The sequence below is a fragment of the Tachypleus tridentatus genome, chromosome 5 (assembly GCF_004210375.1).
Source record: "Tachypleus tridentatus isolate NWPU-2018 chromosome 5, ASM421037v1, whole genome shotgun sequence".
NCBI lineage: Eukaryota > Metazoa > Arthropoda > Merostomata > Xiphosura > Limulidae > Tachypleus > Tachypleus tridentatus.
The window spans coordinates 9,683,229-9,701,215 of NC_134829.1; the positions used below are offsets into that span (position 1 = coordinate 9,683,229).

The following is a 17,987-nucleotide window of genomic DNA, read 5'->3' on the forward strand; positions in this document are numbered from 1 at the left end:
TGTTTAAATTTGTTCGTCCTTCAGTTTCAAATACAGGCATTTCTTCTGATACATCTTTTCTCCCACCACAAGAGACAAAACAATTATTCGTTCAGCGTCCTTAGTCACTGGATTCCATAACAAAAACCTGCCCACCCGACCCAGAGCAGGATCCATGGAGGTTGATATACCTCCTCCGACTAAAGACAGTAAAGAAACAAGACGTGGTCGTAAACCGAAGGGTTCTCCAGCCACTATATCCTACCGGTTCTTAAAAATGGCCACCTTGATACAATGGAACTGTCGAGGTTTACGTTCTAATCTGGATGATATCAAAACGCTGATTGCTTCCTACCATCCTGTTTGTCTTTCTTTACAAGAAACATTTCTCAAAACTGCTGATACTGTCTCCATTCGGCAGTTTTCTCTGTACAGAAATGACAGGTTGTGTGATGGTCGAGTACATGGATGGGTGGCACTGTTGGTTGATCAACACGTGCCCACCCTGTCTTTGTCACTCAACACACCCTTGGAGGCTGTAGCCATCCGTGTTTCCTTGGGTCATACCATCACTGTTTGTTCTCTGTACCTGTTCCCTGGAGAGACATATGATCAATCAGACCTTGATGCTCTCCTGGGGGATTTTAATGGACATCATCCCCTCTGGGGAAGTGCTGTTATTGATGGGAGGGTCGATCTGTAGAGCGGATGCTCTCTGATCACAATCTTTCTCTTTTCAATACTGGTTCTTCCACTTACTTTCATGCACCTAGTCAGTCCTTTACATGTTGATCTCTCGGTTTGCTCCCCTTCATTATTCTCCCATTTTTCATGGAGGGTTGACAGTAATCCACTAGGCAGTGATCATTTTCTGATCCTTTTGAGAGACTGGCGTGATCGATGCCACCCTACGTGCGTTCGGTGGAAGCTAAATCAGCCAGACTGGTCCACTTTCACTGCTCTTGCAGAACTTGGTCCTGCCATCGTGAAATCAGCCATCAATAGACGACTGTGTAGCAGCGTAACTGACTGTATTATACAAGCAGCTGCTCAGTGTATTCCTAAAACCTCGACACGTTTTCCACGATATCCTCGTCCGTGGTGGAATCCTGCTTTCCACTTAGCGTGGAAGGCTCAAAAACAGGCCTGGGATACTTTTGTAGATATCCCACACTTTCAAACCGTGTTGCTTTCCAACAGGCCGTGCACATGCTAGGTGGGTAAGACTTCAAAGCCAGAAGGAATCTTGGATTAAGTTCAGAACTAGCATATCTTCTACCACCAGTTCCAGATCATATGGGACAGGATTCAAAAGGTTAATGGGCTACAATTCTGTCCCCCCTCTTGATCTTACTCTCTGATGGTCAGGAGGTGACTGATGTTCGAACATCGCTAACACTCTAGGTGAAAGCTTTTGCGGGTATCTAGCACTTCTGCTTGTTCCTCCACCTTCCTGGCCATCAAGACTCGGGCAGAGCGATCACCTCTTTCCTTTCGAACTGACTGTTTCTTTGACTATAATTGTCCCTTTACCCTGGTGGAACTGAAAATGGCCCTTCATCGGTCTGCCAGTACGTCTGTTGGACCTGATGATATTCATTATGACATGCTGCACCATCTATCTCCTGCTTCTCTTGATGTCCTTCTGATTGTCTTCAACCGGATCTGGCAGGAGAATGTTTTTCCTGATGCCTGGTGCCAGGCTATTATTTTACCTTTCTCTAAGCCAGGGAAAGATCCCAAGATTCCTTCAAACTACCGTCCAATTGCTTTGACGAGCTGTCTCTGTAAGACCTTAGAAAGGATGGTTAATGCTCGTCTTGTTTGGTTCCTTGAATCAAACAACCTCCTCTCGCCCACCCAGTGTGGGTTCCGTTGACAGCACTCCACCACAGACCACCTAATTCGTTTTGAAACATCTATCAGAGAAGCCTTTCTCAACCACCAACATCTTGTATCAATATTCTTTGACATAGAGAAGGCTTATGACACAACATGGAGGTATGGTGTTTTGCGAGACCTCCATACATATGGGTTACGTGGCCATCTACCCACGTTTATTAAAAATTTTTTATTGGAGAGGAGATTCCAAGTTCGTGTGGGTTTGACACTTTCCCGTACTTTTGTACAGGAACTTGGAGTCCCTCAAGGCTGTGTTTTGAGTGTCACACTTTTCAGTATAAAGATAAATGCCATCACTGAACAACTCCCTCTCACTGTTGCAAATGGGCTGTATGTCACGACTTTCACATCTCATGTCAGTCGTCAAACATGAGATATATTGAGCGGCAACTACAAACTGCCCTCAATCTTGTGCGGAAGTGGACTCTGGCGAACGGCTTTAATTTCTCTCTCTCTCTAAAACCGTATGCATGCACTTTTGCCGTCGTCTGGGTATTCACCCTGATCCTGAACTTCATATCGATGAAGTTTTGCTGCCAGTGGTCTCGAAACCAAGTTCTTGGGACTTATCTTTGATCGTAAACTGACCTTTATACCACACTTAAAGCAGCTTGGATCAAATGCACAAGAGCATTCGTGTTCTCTCTTCTTCCAGTTGGGGGCAGATTGCTGTTCAATGTTAAAGGAATATCGTGCTCTTATTCGATCGAAACTCGACTATGGATCAATGGTCTATGGCTCTGCCATTCCTCAGCCTTAAGGATGCTGGACCCCATTCATCACCAAGGACTTAGACTCTGCACTGGGGCTTTCCTTACCTCTCAGTTCAAAGTATATACATTGAATCTCATGAACCTTGTCTACACCTTCGCCGTTTGCAACTATCTTTACAATATACTTCGAAACTTCATTCGTTACCAAAACATCCCACCTGGGAATGTGTTTTCCTTCCTCGGTGGGCAGTACTTTTTCAGAACAGAAAATCTGTCATTGCTCCGTTTGGCCTTCGCATCCAGGCGCAATTGGATGAATTGGGTCTGTCCTTGGATAACATTGCAGATTCCACAGGTCAGCCCATCCCACCATGGCTTATTACAGCCCCCAAATGTGACTTTTCTTTCAGTCACCTAAAAAGGCAGATACTCCAGATTGGAAGTACCGTCTTTTATTCAATGAGTATCTTTCAAACACTCATTCAGTTCCCATTTATACAGATGGTTCCAAATCAGGTAATTCAGTGGGCTCTGCTATGGTTTGCTGTGGTTCAGTAGTTGCGTGCAGAATCACCTCTACAGCTTCTGTATTCACTGCTGAACTGTATGCCATATCTCTTGCCCTGGATCATATTGCAGCTGAGCAGTACTCCAACTGCACTATTTATACTGATTCGCTTAGTTCTATACTTGCCTTGGAATCGCTACACGTTGGCTCACATCCTGTTCTCACTGATATTCAAAACCGACTGGCCCATTTCTCATTAACAGCTACTTCAATCCAGTTTTTCTGGATACCAGGCCATGTTGGTATTTGCAGGAATGAGCTTGCAGACATGGCAGCTAAATCTGTCTGCTCTAGCACCATCACCCCTTTGCCTATTCCGTACATGGACTATGGTCTTGTCTTCAAGGCTCGGCTCCGTGCCAGCTGGCAGTCCACTTGGGTGAGCAACAGTGACAACAAACTTTTCAAATCAAACCCTATATTGGACTTTGGCCATCTAGCTTCCGTAAAGTTCGGAAGGAGGAAGTTGTTCTCACTAGGCTACGTATTGGTCACAGTTTTTTAACTCATCATTTTGTTTTATCTGGAACTGATGCACCAATGTGTAGTTTGTGTAACACTCAAATCACTATCAGCCATGTTTTACTTTCTTGCCATCGATACAATTCTCAACGACGGCAATATTTTAAACATATTTTTTCCCAGGGTCAATCTGTAACATTGGACAGTGTTATTGGTGATGGTGACTCTGTCCACCTTGATAACGTTTTTAATTTTTTTAATGGCCATTAATCTTTTTAATCTCATTTAAGTGTTGCATATTTATTCATTACACCTTTTTAATTGTGGTTCCTTTTTTACAGTTTTAATCTCTCTCATTCAATTTGGCATTGGACAATGGCCCGAACATTAAATAACTCGACACCAGGACTGGAAAGGCCAACTTCAGGTGACTAACGCTAATGTTTGAACTACTCGTTAGTCGTCCTGGTGAGTTGTTATTGTACTTTGCTGCATATCATTTCACACTTTTACTACTTTACCTTTTAGTACTGGCCATATTGACTCATAACCGGAACCAGGACTGTAAAGACCAACTTCAGGTGGTTGACGGTGGTTTTTATACTTACCTGTTAGTCTTCCTGGCGGGTTATGATCATTACCATTTTGCTAGAGTAAATACTTTACAACTTTGTAGACTGGATGTCGCAATTGGTTTTTACGCCATTTTCTGTTTTAATTGCTGTTTTGTTTTTACCTTTGTTTACTTTTACAAATTTTACTCCATTTACTTGACTTTTATCTTTTTTCTGGACATTTGGCAACTCATTATTACGATTTTGCTCTGTGTCTTTTAAAACTTCTATTATTTTACATTTTGATACTGGCTGCTATGACACACAACCTGGAACCAGGACTGGAAAGGCCAACTTTAGGTGACTGACGATGGTTCCTTAAACTTATCTGTTAGTCTTCCTGGTGGGTTATGATCATTACCATTTTGCTGGAGTAAATACCTTACAACTTCTTATACTGTGCTTTCTCTCTTAACATTGTAGACTAGGTGTCAACATTGGTTTTATACGTTTTCGTTTCACCTTCATTTCCTTTTATGTCTTTTACTACTTTACTTTATTTTTACATTTTTACCAGATGTTTGGCACAGATAGCCTCGCTGCTTTGTGCCATAAAACACTAAATCAATCAATCAAAACTTACTAATTTTATTGTGATTGAATTAGAATTAAAATGATAAACTGTATTTAAATGAAAGAATAATTAAAAGAAAACTTTATTTCAAGAGACAGGAATTAAAATAAGCTGTATTTGTAATTGAACTTTACAGTTCATACTCAATTACTTGAAGAAAGATGAATTCGTGATCAGTAGAAGCAATTGCTTAGAAGGGCTAAAAACATTTATTTCACCTGATTCAATAACAGGAATAAATCTGTTAAAAAAACATTATTTCCACAACTCAATTTTCCATAATTACCATAAAACAAGGTGATTAGTGACACTTGATGACTCAATTCACAAACTTTGGCTTGAAAACAAATAAAATTGGTGAATAGGTAGCTTGATTGTAGATGAATATTATAATCAAACTGGATCTTGTGGCTAGACCATTGTACTTAGGAATTTTTTAAAATTTATAATATTTTGATCTATAATCACCCCATTACAGTGGATATGAATGAACAATAAGAATTAACTACAGTCCTTTGTTTTTCTAACACTGGGAATCAAAGGATATTTAAAATATGCAAAATTTACAAAGAGAGTGTACTTTATGTAATGGATTCACTAATGTTTATTTTAATACTGCTGTATCTTTTGGTAATACATATCTAGAAATCTGTGTATCTTGCACTGTTAAATGGCTTCTGTGAAATTCCCACCTGTTCCCTAAATCTGTAGAAGAGTCTCGAGTAGTAGGGATCAACAATGTACCATGTCTGTATGTAAAATGCCACTTATTGCCATTAGTGTGGCTAAGTGAACTTCAGTAAACTTTACCTAAAATTTATAAATCAGCTACAGTTAATATACAATAAACCTCATAAAGATGTAACTGTGATAATTGCTTATCAATTGGGAAATTACACATATTTGACTAGGAACACTTATAGATTATGAACATTTAACTTCAGATGTTAGAATTTCTATAAGGACATTATATATCTTTTCAGTAAAAATCTGCTTGTAAATGCAGGGTGTTTGGAAAGTCACTGTGCACTTATATATTTATTAACAGACATGTTTCAATATAGAATACAGGAGGTAAATATGAATGACAATTATAAAGAATGTTGAAAGTGCCTCCTGTTGGCATCAATACAGGCCTGGATCCTTCTTATTTTGTTTCTAAACACCACTATCAGTTGCTAGCTTGAAATAGACTGAATAAAATATGATTACAAAACTGCACAGTGACTTTCCAAACACCCTGTAGTATAAGGCAAGCCACAAATAGAGAGCTAACTTAACTAACTACCTGTTAAGTGAACTGCACTGATATCTACTCAAAACTAACTCACTTGTAGTGAACTATCGACAAAATATTCAGTTTTAGACCAGATAGAAGACTCAGTATTGTTTTTAACTTTGTAAATTTTTGATACATATTGATATACATTTAACTTCTAAATTAAAATTTAATTTGGTGTCAGGCTGTTTCAAGTTGTAATTTGTAACCTAATAAATTTGAAGCTCGACCAAGGTAAATCATAATTTGCACCATAATAAATTGGAGGCTCATCCGAGATAAATTATAATATATAACACTTAATATGTACTTAAAAATGATGAATAGGAAACATCTACCCTTTTCAAAAGTTGTGAAAAGAAGATAAACAGATGTAAACTTAAAATGTAGGTATAATAAAAGTGAAAATTATCTATTAAAAAAAAAAAAAAGACACACAAGTAATAAACACTCTTACTCAAAATGATGTAGAAAAAAACCTAAGAGTAATTTATGTTTTTATTCTTATAAGTTATACTTTATTAATATCTCGTACCTGACACACAGAAGCTAAGTGCTTGATGAACTTTATTAAGTGGTGTTTTTATTTACTTTTATTTATAGTGAAATAGGAAAGCTATGAACAATATAGAACAATAATATTACCACGTATACAAGGTATAACTAGTCAGGTTGCCAGTGTATTTAAAAAAACGTTTATATATATGTATATACAATCAAATTAAGTGTGAATACAACAAAATATATTTGTCAAACTAAATATACAGTACTATGCAAAAGTGTTAGCACAAAAGAATGTTTTGTCATTTTTTTTCCATTTTATGAGGCTAATTCTTCTATGCTATAGAATGTAAATTTCAACACTATGGTAATGTTTCTCCGATCTCTTTTGACAATTGAATAAGCCAGGGTAAGAATTCCCATATACTTGTACCAAGGTCATGTTGTAAGGGTTCTGCTTTAATGAGCACATTGATCAAATTTAGGGACTGAAATAACTGTCTTAATTCTATAGAAAGAAGTGAGCATATGGTACTGGTATATGCTAGAACAAATCAATTTAACAGAACTCCACAAATAAATTTTGATAAAAACAGTGTTTAACACTACACATTGTTTTGTTATCATGCCATGGTTACAAAAAACATAGAAAAACCTTTACTTCAATCTTCAAATATTGTAAAGAGATTGAAATTTGCTAAAGGTGTAAAAACAGGACTGTTTATTATTAGAAAAGGTTGTTGGGGGGGGGGATGAATTCAAGTTTGAAATATTAACTCGGTGTGTAGCACCTATGATGAAAGATGGGAAAGCCAGTGTGATGGTTTGTGGGTATTTTTCTGTTGAGGTGACAGGAGAGATTTGTAAAATAGATGGAATAATAGATGAACACGTGATCAATCGGACACTAAACCATCGTGATATACCCAGTGGTTTGCATATTATTGGTAAAGTATTCTACTACAAAGAAGACAACAACCTCAAACACTCATCCAACTTGTGTAGAAATTATTTAGCTAAGAATGAAACTGCTGGATTCATTTAAATGATGCAATGACCCACACAAACACCCAATCTCAACCCAGTTGAGCAAATCTGGGATTTGATATATCAAAAACTTGGCAAATCAAAAGTTACTTCCAAAGAAAATTTCAGGCAGTGTTGCAACATATTTAATTAAAGACTGTCTGTAGTTATTAAAGCAAAAGACACACAAAAATATTAACTTACTACTGAACTCAAACATTTCTGAAGTTTGAAATGCACTGAATAGAAAATCTAGTGGTAATTTCTTATCACAAGTATACTTATAATAATTTTTCATGTGTTTGTAACAGTTGTTTACTTACCATAACAGTTGTCAGTGTACCAAAAAGCTTATATAAATGCTGTTCTGAAACATACAAAAAGATAGAGAAAACATGTAAAATAACTGGATATAAACTAATAGTCTGCTTTACAAACCACAGAAATCCATGCGTAGACAGAGAAAATAAGCTTGCAAAAAAGTTAGCTCTCATAAAAATGAATAATGACATTTGGAGAGAACTTTAAATGATGCAAGAAATGCAAAAACAATAAGTAGAAAGAACACATAAAATGTTAGATGGTTAGGGAAATGTAAGAAGATATATAAAAGCAATAAGGACTAACTGATTTAGAGAGAATATTCAAAGTGATGTAGAAAAAACTTTCTTTGGGAGTGTTATAATATTTCTGTGTATTTAATAAACCAAATTATTTTCATTTACATTTTACTAAATAACTTCTACCTGATACCCAAAAGCTAAGTACTTGGGACGTGTCTTGGCAATTGACGTTTCTAATTAGTTTTATTCTAACTGCAATAGGATTGTTTAGTGATATAGTACAGTAATATTACCACATATATGAGGTATAACTAGCCAAATCACCAATGTATTTATAAAAAAAAATAATAAAAAAATATTCCTATTTTCAAACCATTTAACAAAATATAATCAGTACCTCTAAGCACTAAAGATAATAAAATATATTGTACAGGAAAACGAGAATATTCATCCGGAATGGTATATTTGGTTGTATAGGAGTTTTAAAAAACCCTTGCTTTGATCTTTAAGTATCATAAAGAGATTGAAGTTGACTAAAAAAGTACAAAACTGGTCTGTTGATGATTGGAAAAGGGTGTTATGGACAGATGAGTTAAAGTTTGAAATATTTGGTTCAAATCATTGGTTGTATGTCCAGTGTAAAAAAGGTGGAAGATACTTAACTCAATGTATAGCATCTACAGTGAAGCATGGGGAAGGCAGTGTAATGGTTTGGAGGTGTTTTTCTGCTGAGACAACAGAAAATATTTGTAAAATAGATTGAATAATGGACCAGCACATGAACTGCCAGATACTTATCCATCATGGTACACCCCGTGGTTTGTATATTATTGTTAAAGGATTCTACTACCAAACACCCATCCAAACTATGCAGAAATTATTTAGCTAAGAAAAGAGTTGCTGGAACCATTCAAATGATCCAGTAGCCCCTACAGAACCCCAGTATTACCTCAGATCTGGGATTTAATATATCAAAAACTTAGCAAATCAAAAGTTACTTCTGAAGAAACTTTATGGGAGTGTATTAGAGACATTGGAGTAAAATCCTGAAGACACTTTGATTAAGTGCATTGAACAATACCTGAAAGACTGTTTGCCGTTATTTAAAGCAAAAGGGGGACACAAAAATATTGTTTGCTGAACTGAAGCACTTCCACTGAGTTTCTGTTGTATTAAATATGAAGATTAATAGTTTTGATGTTTCACCTGCAGTTTACCTTCCATTGTTATTATGAGTGGCTTGAAATCTAATTTTTGACTTTGTCCTAAAACTTTTGTATGGTACGATATGCACTATGGTATTCAGGTAAACTGATATTCAGTAGGTAGATGAAAATTTCTGTGATACAGCATGTTCAGGAAAAAAATGTGTATTTGGAAGAGAAATGATAAAGTCATATCAACTTTGAAAAGTGTCTCTGTCACTCCTTGAGATGAGTTTGCCCTGCTTCATGTAATGGACATAGACAAACTGGTGCAAGTTACCATGAGACAGCTATTGCAGTGTTCAAGTTTTACCTAAGGAGAAGGATTAGTACATGTTTATGATATTTTAATATGTGAAAATTAATATACTTCATATATATGTTCTTCTATATAGTTATTATTAAAGGGTAAATAACAACTCTTGCACTTGATATTTAAGTGAAGATTCTGTTAGTTGGAAATTAATTTAATAATTAGTTTCATCTTTGCAATATTAATGTGTTTGTATTTGTTTCTCTAAGTTCAAACAATTTTTGAACAGTTGACTTAGAGCAAAATGAAGATACGGAATTAAAGTTAATGCAAGGGTAATGAAAATGGTTTCATACAATGTGAAAAAGCAGATACATTACCTTAAGACTTTCAAAAAAAGTTTGTGTGTGTGTAAATATATCTTAGATTTTACAAAAGTAGGAATATTAGAGATGTTTAAAAATATTAAAGCATTCATACTGGAGCTCTGTTTGAGCTGTTTCACCATTGTTGATTAAGATTTTATAAATAAACTATATAATTGTCTTTGGTAGGTGTGAGGACTTAAAATCAGCTAAGGGTCTCCTAAACTTTAGTTCTGGAAGTATTAGACAATCCGTGAGTTCTGAGTCAGTAATAAGTTTAGTAATTTTAAAATAAATTAATTGCATAAAATTTCTCAAACAACTTTACACTTTCTGTAGGAGAGATATGTAGCAAAATGATTACCACTTTTGATCTTAATGTGATCTCTAAAATATTCAGGTTTTAAGGATACATACTTTTAATTGTGGAATGGTATCATTATGACAAGTACATCACTGGCTTTACAAAAAAAGTGGTGTGTATTAACATTATTCTTTAGTATGTTCCTATAACTCTTTCATTTCTTGAATACAATACTAGCAATTGGCCAATTGCAAATATTTCTTAGAATCATTGTTGGATTATTTATGAGTTTATCTACAAATTTAGCCAATGATTAAGCTTATGATAACTTTTAAGCATTTTATGATTGATGTAATCTATTGTCAAAAGTTAGTTTTATCCTGTATGAATGTTTAAAGTTCTACATTTATAGCAATACATTTGAATTTTGTGACATTTTCATTTTACTTACCAGCATTAATCAGTATTTCATGTTTCTAAAGTCTAAAACTGAGATGTGTAAATTTCTTTCAGACACATTCCTGTAATACGTTTTTATTTTTTTAATTTAAAGGTTTCATTTTGGATCTTAGTATTTTCTTGAACAATTTAAAAGCACACTGAGAGCAAAAAGTTTTTTTGAACATATTTTGAATCTGAGAAAACCACCAGGTTTCATTTTAGAGCACCTCCAGGTTTTAAATATTCTTGATATCTTTGTTTATTTTACCCCATTATTGGTGCAACATATTTTCTGATTCACTCATCTCGTGCTTCTGTTATTATTCCATTAAGAAGTTATCAATAAAGAAATGTATCTTAGCACTCTCATATATAAAATATGTGTGGTAAATTATCTCTCACACATATTATACTATGACAGAAATTGTATTTTCTTTCTATGCTACATTAACAATACATATTAATATCTTGTTTGGCTGATGCTTTAGAATGTAAATTCTAAATGTTTTACATACACACATTCTAGCACTTAGCTGCAATAAAATATATTACATTGATAATATTCTTAAAAAAAAACAACTACTGAGTAGATGAAGGTATACTTCAGTTTTTAATTATTGATAAAGTGTATTAATTATGGACCTGAAATAAAAATGTAGTTTAAAATTCTAAATTCATAAATATATTGTCATATGTATTATAAACTGTCTTATCGAAGAGTATAGTGCTACCATACCTATAACTAAAGCAGCAACTATTATAATTAATAATGTAAAGTATCAAAATAAATGTGTTAACAAATATCAATCTACTTGAAACTAGTTGAGTATATAAATTGAAACTTTCTTGTCAATGATAAAAACTTTTCAGGATGAAAAGAAGTATTTTAATGTTTTTAAAACTGTTTCACATCAAAATTTTGATTATATGAATTTAATTAAGCTGAAAGTGAATAATGTTTAGTAAGTTGTCCAAAATTTCATTCAGAAATAAAGAGATATTAGTGACACCTCTTCTGATTGAGAGAAAATTAAAATTATTATTCAAAGTTGTTTTGGAAGTGAAGCAAAATGTCAATTTTACACCAAAGTTACTGTTTAATTTAATTGTGTTTGGAATACTATTTGGTAACTCCATTCTCCATTCCCTGACAATATTAGCTTTTATAGAATGCATGTTGTCTCTTGTTCATGCCCTTAGTCTTCCTGAATTTTTCAAACCTTTTACAGGCATATGCAGTCTAATTTTGATCACCTCCTCCAGAATTTGCCATGCCTTTCAACACCTTCCCAAGGATTCTGTTCAGCCTTTGTTTTTTGGAGCTTCTCAGGTGTGTGTTTTATCTCTTGATGCTGTTGTTTTCCATTCACTTTTGTTCAGGTTTACACTATGCTTTTTCTATCCTGTTTGGTGATGACATTCATATGCCTGTCTCTTGTGGGCTTTGAATTTGTCCACTCTTTCAATTTTTCAGGCAGGGTTCCATATTCTGGACCATCAGTTGTGGGTTCAGTTTACCTATTTATGGGGATGGGCTCCAAAAATATCCTGTTCATCCTACTTTTTTCTGTTTTCCAGCATTGGCTTTCCTGTTTCTATTTGCGGGTTTTGCAGGAACCCTCGTGGTTGCTGGAGATAAATCCCCTGCTCTTCCACTTTTGGTTGCATGTTGTCTTAGCTATGGCTCTACACACATATCTCATTTCTCTTTTAGAACTTTTATGGGCCACAATGCTATATTCTTGTGAACCCGACACCAACTTCCATACATACTAGTATTTTTTATGGTCCTGTTTTTTGACATTTCCAGTTTGACATGATTATTGTAACCTTGGTGGGTGGCTTCTATCCAATCTACCTTTTCATACAAGAGATCCAATGTTCTCAAGGTTTGACTCTGAACCCTTTTTCCTGACCTCACCCTTTCCACCCCTGTCTCTAATAGATTGCTATGGTACCACTGTTTGCCATTTTTCCCAACAATAAGTGACTTTTTTTTTCTTCTTCCTTGGAATCTCTGGTTTGTCAGTGTGTTTGAGGCAGTTCTTGTTTTCCTACCCTAACAGGTGTCATTCCTACTCCATGCAGGTTTTTACTGCTGCCAAATTGTCCATTGATCTTGCTTCCATGCCATCTGTTTTTGCCAAGTATTTGCACAATTGCTTAGCATATTCATATCCTGGGGACTGCACTTCCATTTTTACATAAACATCTGGCTTCTTCCTATTTCCAAATGAGAGTCAGTCAGTCCTACTCTTCAACTCCTCCTCAAAGGTGTGGTTGATCATTTTGGAAGAGGTCTTTCTTTCATCCTCTTCAATACTTTGTACATCTGGGTATTTTCTTCAACACCAGTCTCAATTGAAGTCTACTTTTCTACAGAGCTGGCCATTCTGATTGCACTGTTTACTCATATACTTTATACTAGTAAGGTTCAATAGCTTTTTGGATGATGGTCACCTCTAACATATCATTTAGCAGGGTGTATATGCATTTGCTTCAGTAGGCCTTTCATGAGCAGTGGACCCTTGGATGCTTCTGTTTATCTTCTTTTCCCTTTGACCTCCAATGGCACAGCAGAATGTCTGCACACTTATACTGCTAGAAACTGGGTGTCAATACCTGTAGTGGGCAGAGCACAGATAACCCTTTGTGTAGCTTTACGCAAACAAACAAATGCCCTTTCTTGTTGATTTTTGTTGGTGTTGGACAAAGCCCATATGTTGGCAGCAACTTCACTTCTCTTTCATGTTCCGAGTTACAGATGTTTCCTTTCAGAGCTGGGGTGCACAAGCAATTGCCAAGGGTTTTCAGTACATTGGTCTGTGGAAATTTCACACCAATTTTCTTAAACTCTTGTCTGCTCATTGAATTTGGATCATTTTTCTTTTACCAGTTGCCAGCAGTTTATGATCCATTCTAACATTTCTACAGGATGAGTTATACTGTTTTCTTTTGCACTATGAATCTTCTTTCTTGGATTCACAGACATCAAATTATTTTGATGTCATGTCATGGGTGCTTGTTCTCCTCTCTTTGTTGAACATCTTTCCTGTCTGGATTTCTTATCACAGGTATGGTCCCCACATCCTGCTATTTTCATATGCCCTTTATTGATGCCTTTACCACTACCCTCAATCCCAGTTATTTTCATTTTCATCCATGGTTCCCTTTCCTACAGCCTTTGCTGATGATACCTTCAGCTGTGATTGGTTTCATCTGTTCCTTTATTTACCTTTTCATCCATTTACTTTCTGTCATCTCCTTCATCCATTCATGATCATTCTGGTTGCTCCTACCTGACCTATGGAACCTTGGTTCTCTCAGTTTCTGCAACTGTAGGTGGTACCTCTCCTTACTTTTCCCTTCCATCGCAACCTGTTTCATCAATCTAATCATCAGCACTCCTCTAAATTTTCCAGTTTCTCTTGCAAAGTAGTTCACATTTAGCCTGTTTCATTTGCTCTTCATTGGCCATTTATCTATCCAAGTGGGGCATTGATTTAGGGTTTCCAGGCTTCTCTATGTTTAACACATGGTTATTTGAGGAGGATTCTTCAGTCTTCTGAATTTCAGGTGTTGGGTGGCATAACACCCCACTCTTTCTGTTCTTTCCATTTCCACATGGTCCTTTTCATATTGATCCATTCCTTCGTCCACTGAGGCATCTGTCACTCCCAGTCTAGGACATTATTGTGGTCCTTCCTGCTCTCACCTTACCTCTGTTTGCACTTCTGTCTATGTGTTTCCCTGTTTCACTTCCTTTTGGTATATTTCTTCCTCCTTTTGACCTGCAGTTTTCATAGGTTGGATTATTTTGCCTTAACATTACCAGATTCTAGTATCACTCCTTCTCCCTTATTTTTTATTCATGTCATGCTTTCCCTCCTACAGCCTATGTGAGTCTTGATGTTGAAGTCTCCTTTCTCAATCTGCCTGTCCTACATTTCTAATTTTCCCTTCCCATTGTTATATTGCTCACCTGTTTCTTCCTTTGCAACTTACCTTTTCCTGTAATCTTTCCCTGGTTAGTCCTACCTTCTTGTATTTCATGTTTGATTCAGGTATTTTATACCTCCTTGTCTCCTTCCTGACATGATCTCTTTCATGTTTCCTCACATCAACTACATCAACTTCCCTTCTACCTTGCCTCTCATTTTTGTCAGCCATTGGAGGAGATTCTATTATAGGAAATGTGGAGAACTTCACACAAGTTCATTTCTACTACCTACACCACATTGGTTTTTGCTTCCTGTGGGTCTTTTCCTGACTTCAATGCAGATGTGACAAGTAAGTCTTTATTAATGCTTTCTTTTCTTTCAAAGGCCCTTGCTTCAGTTTCACTTTGGATCCCACTGTCTGACAAGTGGTACCTGACCAAATGTTCTGTTTGTACTCAGATGGGGTCAACTTAAATGGCTAAAACCATTCACAGATATCCTTCCATGAGATCTTCACTAGGCTTTGTTAATTTCTGTATTTTCATGGTTGTGTATGCTAACCCTTAAAAATTGGGTGTTTCATAAGATCACTTGTATGCAAGTTCCTCAAGATACTTGTATCATAACACATCTTTCCCAGACTGCACTACCCATGGACAGCATGGATAAAGCAGAAGGGATGCTGCCCATCCCTTCCATTGCCTCAGTTGACTAAATCATTGTGGTATGCTTTTAAAAATACTGTTTCATGATCACCTATTGGGTGTTGCAGTCCATCCACACTCCCCAATGCACTTTTACTCCCTTTCTTCTAATGGAGTGCAGGAGTTCTTGCCACTTACCAGTACCAAGCAAGTTTGGAGAAGCAAAATAATGAATTAACTGTGGCTGTTTCTTAGAAGTTTTGCATGTTGGAAAATTTATCATGGAGCTCAGTTTTGTGAAGGTATGAGTAGTTGTATTGCAAGCTAGAATTACACGAGGAACAAGAAGCCTATTTTTTGCATTAGTATTTTGTATTGAAACATTTTTCACATTTTTTTAAAAATTGGAAATTCTGTTTACAGTCAGTTACAGTAAAATATTCAAAAATATAAGCTAGTTGGTTATGATAAGTGATACTTTTCTTTATTTAAATGTGAATAATATCTCCAAATGACTATTTTTAGGCATATGTTTAGACCATATACACACTGTTTCGATTGATCATTATTTTTATATTTTTACAAGTTATTTCTTCTTTGAAAATAATTACAGACAACTTTATTGCATTAATGTATATATTGTATATCCCATTTATAACACTATCTTTTGTTCCTTTTGAGCCTCAATTTTAAGATGGAAGGAAGAAATTAAGTGTATTAACTTTTTGTTTATCTAGTACCTACTTCACTATCTAAAGTCTATTCAAGACTGTATAGCACCTGATATTCTTGCCAAACTACCCTTATTCAGGACATGTTGGTCTCTCCTGTGCGACTTTTATCACTTACCCTCCTGTCTTCGCTATAAACCACAGCATGTTGCTGTAGCTATCATTTACTTAGCATTAGAGTGTTATGGTGTCACTGTTTCGTACAACAACGATGCTGTACTGAGATGGCATGAGGTAAATATGTTGTTTTTTTTTACCACAGTGTAACATTCTATGCATTAATGGGGTATGTGTTCATGTCTACAGACAGAGGCATACCACCAAACTACTGTAAAATATAATTTGAACCCAATATGATGTTCTTCACAAATAAAATCAGTGCAGACAAGAATGTAACTCACTTTGATTTCTTCTTTTTTTTTTTTTTTAATTAGAAGCAGTAAAGTCTTAGTTATTGCTTAAAAACATTTAATGGGGATCCTAAGATCCTTCATATGTGTTAGTGGTACAAAATAAATATCAGTGTCAAAGGAAAAGAAAATATTAGTTCTGATATATTTTAATTAAAACACCTTTTAAATTAATGTTTTAATATATTAACACTGTGGGTAGAATGACTGAAAAGGGAGACATGATGTGAGTTTGGACCTATTTTCATGTTAGTCAATACACTTGCAGGTAACAATGTTGTGCATGGGTGCATAATTTTCCATAAAAGCAGGAACAACAACAGAAAACAGTGTATCTCAAGGTTTTATCATGTAAAATAAACATACTTGAATATATGGGAATAGGACCAAAATTTCAGTTTTTCAGCAATTCAAAGGTATGGTTGTTTGAGCTTGGAGAGATATAAAGACACTTAAAATGATTTCAGACAATTATATTACATTAATATATATATATATATATATATATATATATATATATATATATTGTATATCCCATTTATATGTATTTTGTTGCTCTACCATACAGCAACAACAGCGTGAAAGTAAAAATAAATTATTAAATTATTATAAAATATTTGGGAATTAAAGTAAGAAACTGCTAAAAAAATAATTACCAAAAACATTTGAATGTGTATTAAGAAAATTTTATTGGTAGTATTTTGTTAGCAAGTAATTAAGATTAAATCATTGCTTTGGTTGTAAATGTTTAACGAAATACATAAGCAATTTGGTTCTATATCCTAAACATCTCCATACAAATGAAAAAAAAAATGTTTTGGTTTATAAAATGTATAAATTCATTATTTAGACTTTAGATAGTTTGGAAATTTTTGTTTTAGACATTCTGTGAAGATCTTGGCAAGGACCAGTTGTGGAAAATAATGGAAGACATCTTGTCTGTGTATGATGCAGAATTATTAGAGAATTAGAGATGAAGGTTGTTGTACTGCTTTAGTTCAAAAATCTGTATTTGATTTACAAGATTAAATAAAACCTTAATTATTTATTTACCAAGTACACAAATTTCAAGAAAGAAGTCTGTATGTTTTAACATCATTCCAATTCTGTGGGGTTTGTTGTATACTTATGCTTCTAAAGCTTTTGCTCATAACTAAACTCATCCAACAAACTGTGACACACCATACAAAATACTGATATAAATGTTACATCAATTTTTTTAGATGTCTTAGTTGTAAAATAACTGATGTGGTAGAAAAGGTATTAACCAAATCTACATCATTTTATAAATTATTTCTTCACTTCAATTTTTAAAATATAATCATCTCTAGCTCATGAAATAGTGTTGTACATGGATTTAAACTAGGTCCAAATGGCTCATTCCCTAGGGAATTGTTTCTGTTGGCCTTATTGTTATGGGATTGAACCTATTTAGAGAATGATACACAATACAACAATACTTACTCTGAGCTTTCTTAAAATATCTTCAAAACAATTAAGATTTTATTAAAA

General features: G+C 35.0%; 1 protein-coding gene across 2 annotated transcripts in view; it reads left to right on the plus strand.

Moving 5' to 3' along the window:
* LOC143250479 (cyclin-Q-like) overlaps window positions 1-17,540 on the plus strand; it is a 477,792-nt gene extending 460,252 nt beyond the window's left edge. Inside the window, exons 2-4 of one of the 2 annotated variants that reach the window (XR_013028205.1) lie at window positions 16,072-16,299; window positions 16,744-16,891; window positions 17,357-17,540. Coding sequence is in view for 1 of the 2 variants with exons in the window: in XM_076501071.1 (XP_076357186.1) it covers window positions 16,072-16,299; window positions 17,357-17,446 (318 nt within the window). In the remaining variant the exon portion in view is untranslated. The remainder of the gene's footprint in view (window positions 1-16,071; window positions 16,300-16,743; window positions 16,892-17,356) is intronic. The other variant, XM_076501071.1, reaches the window with a different exon arrangement.
* The last annotated feature ends 447 nt before the right edge of the window (window positions 17,541-17,987 follow it).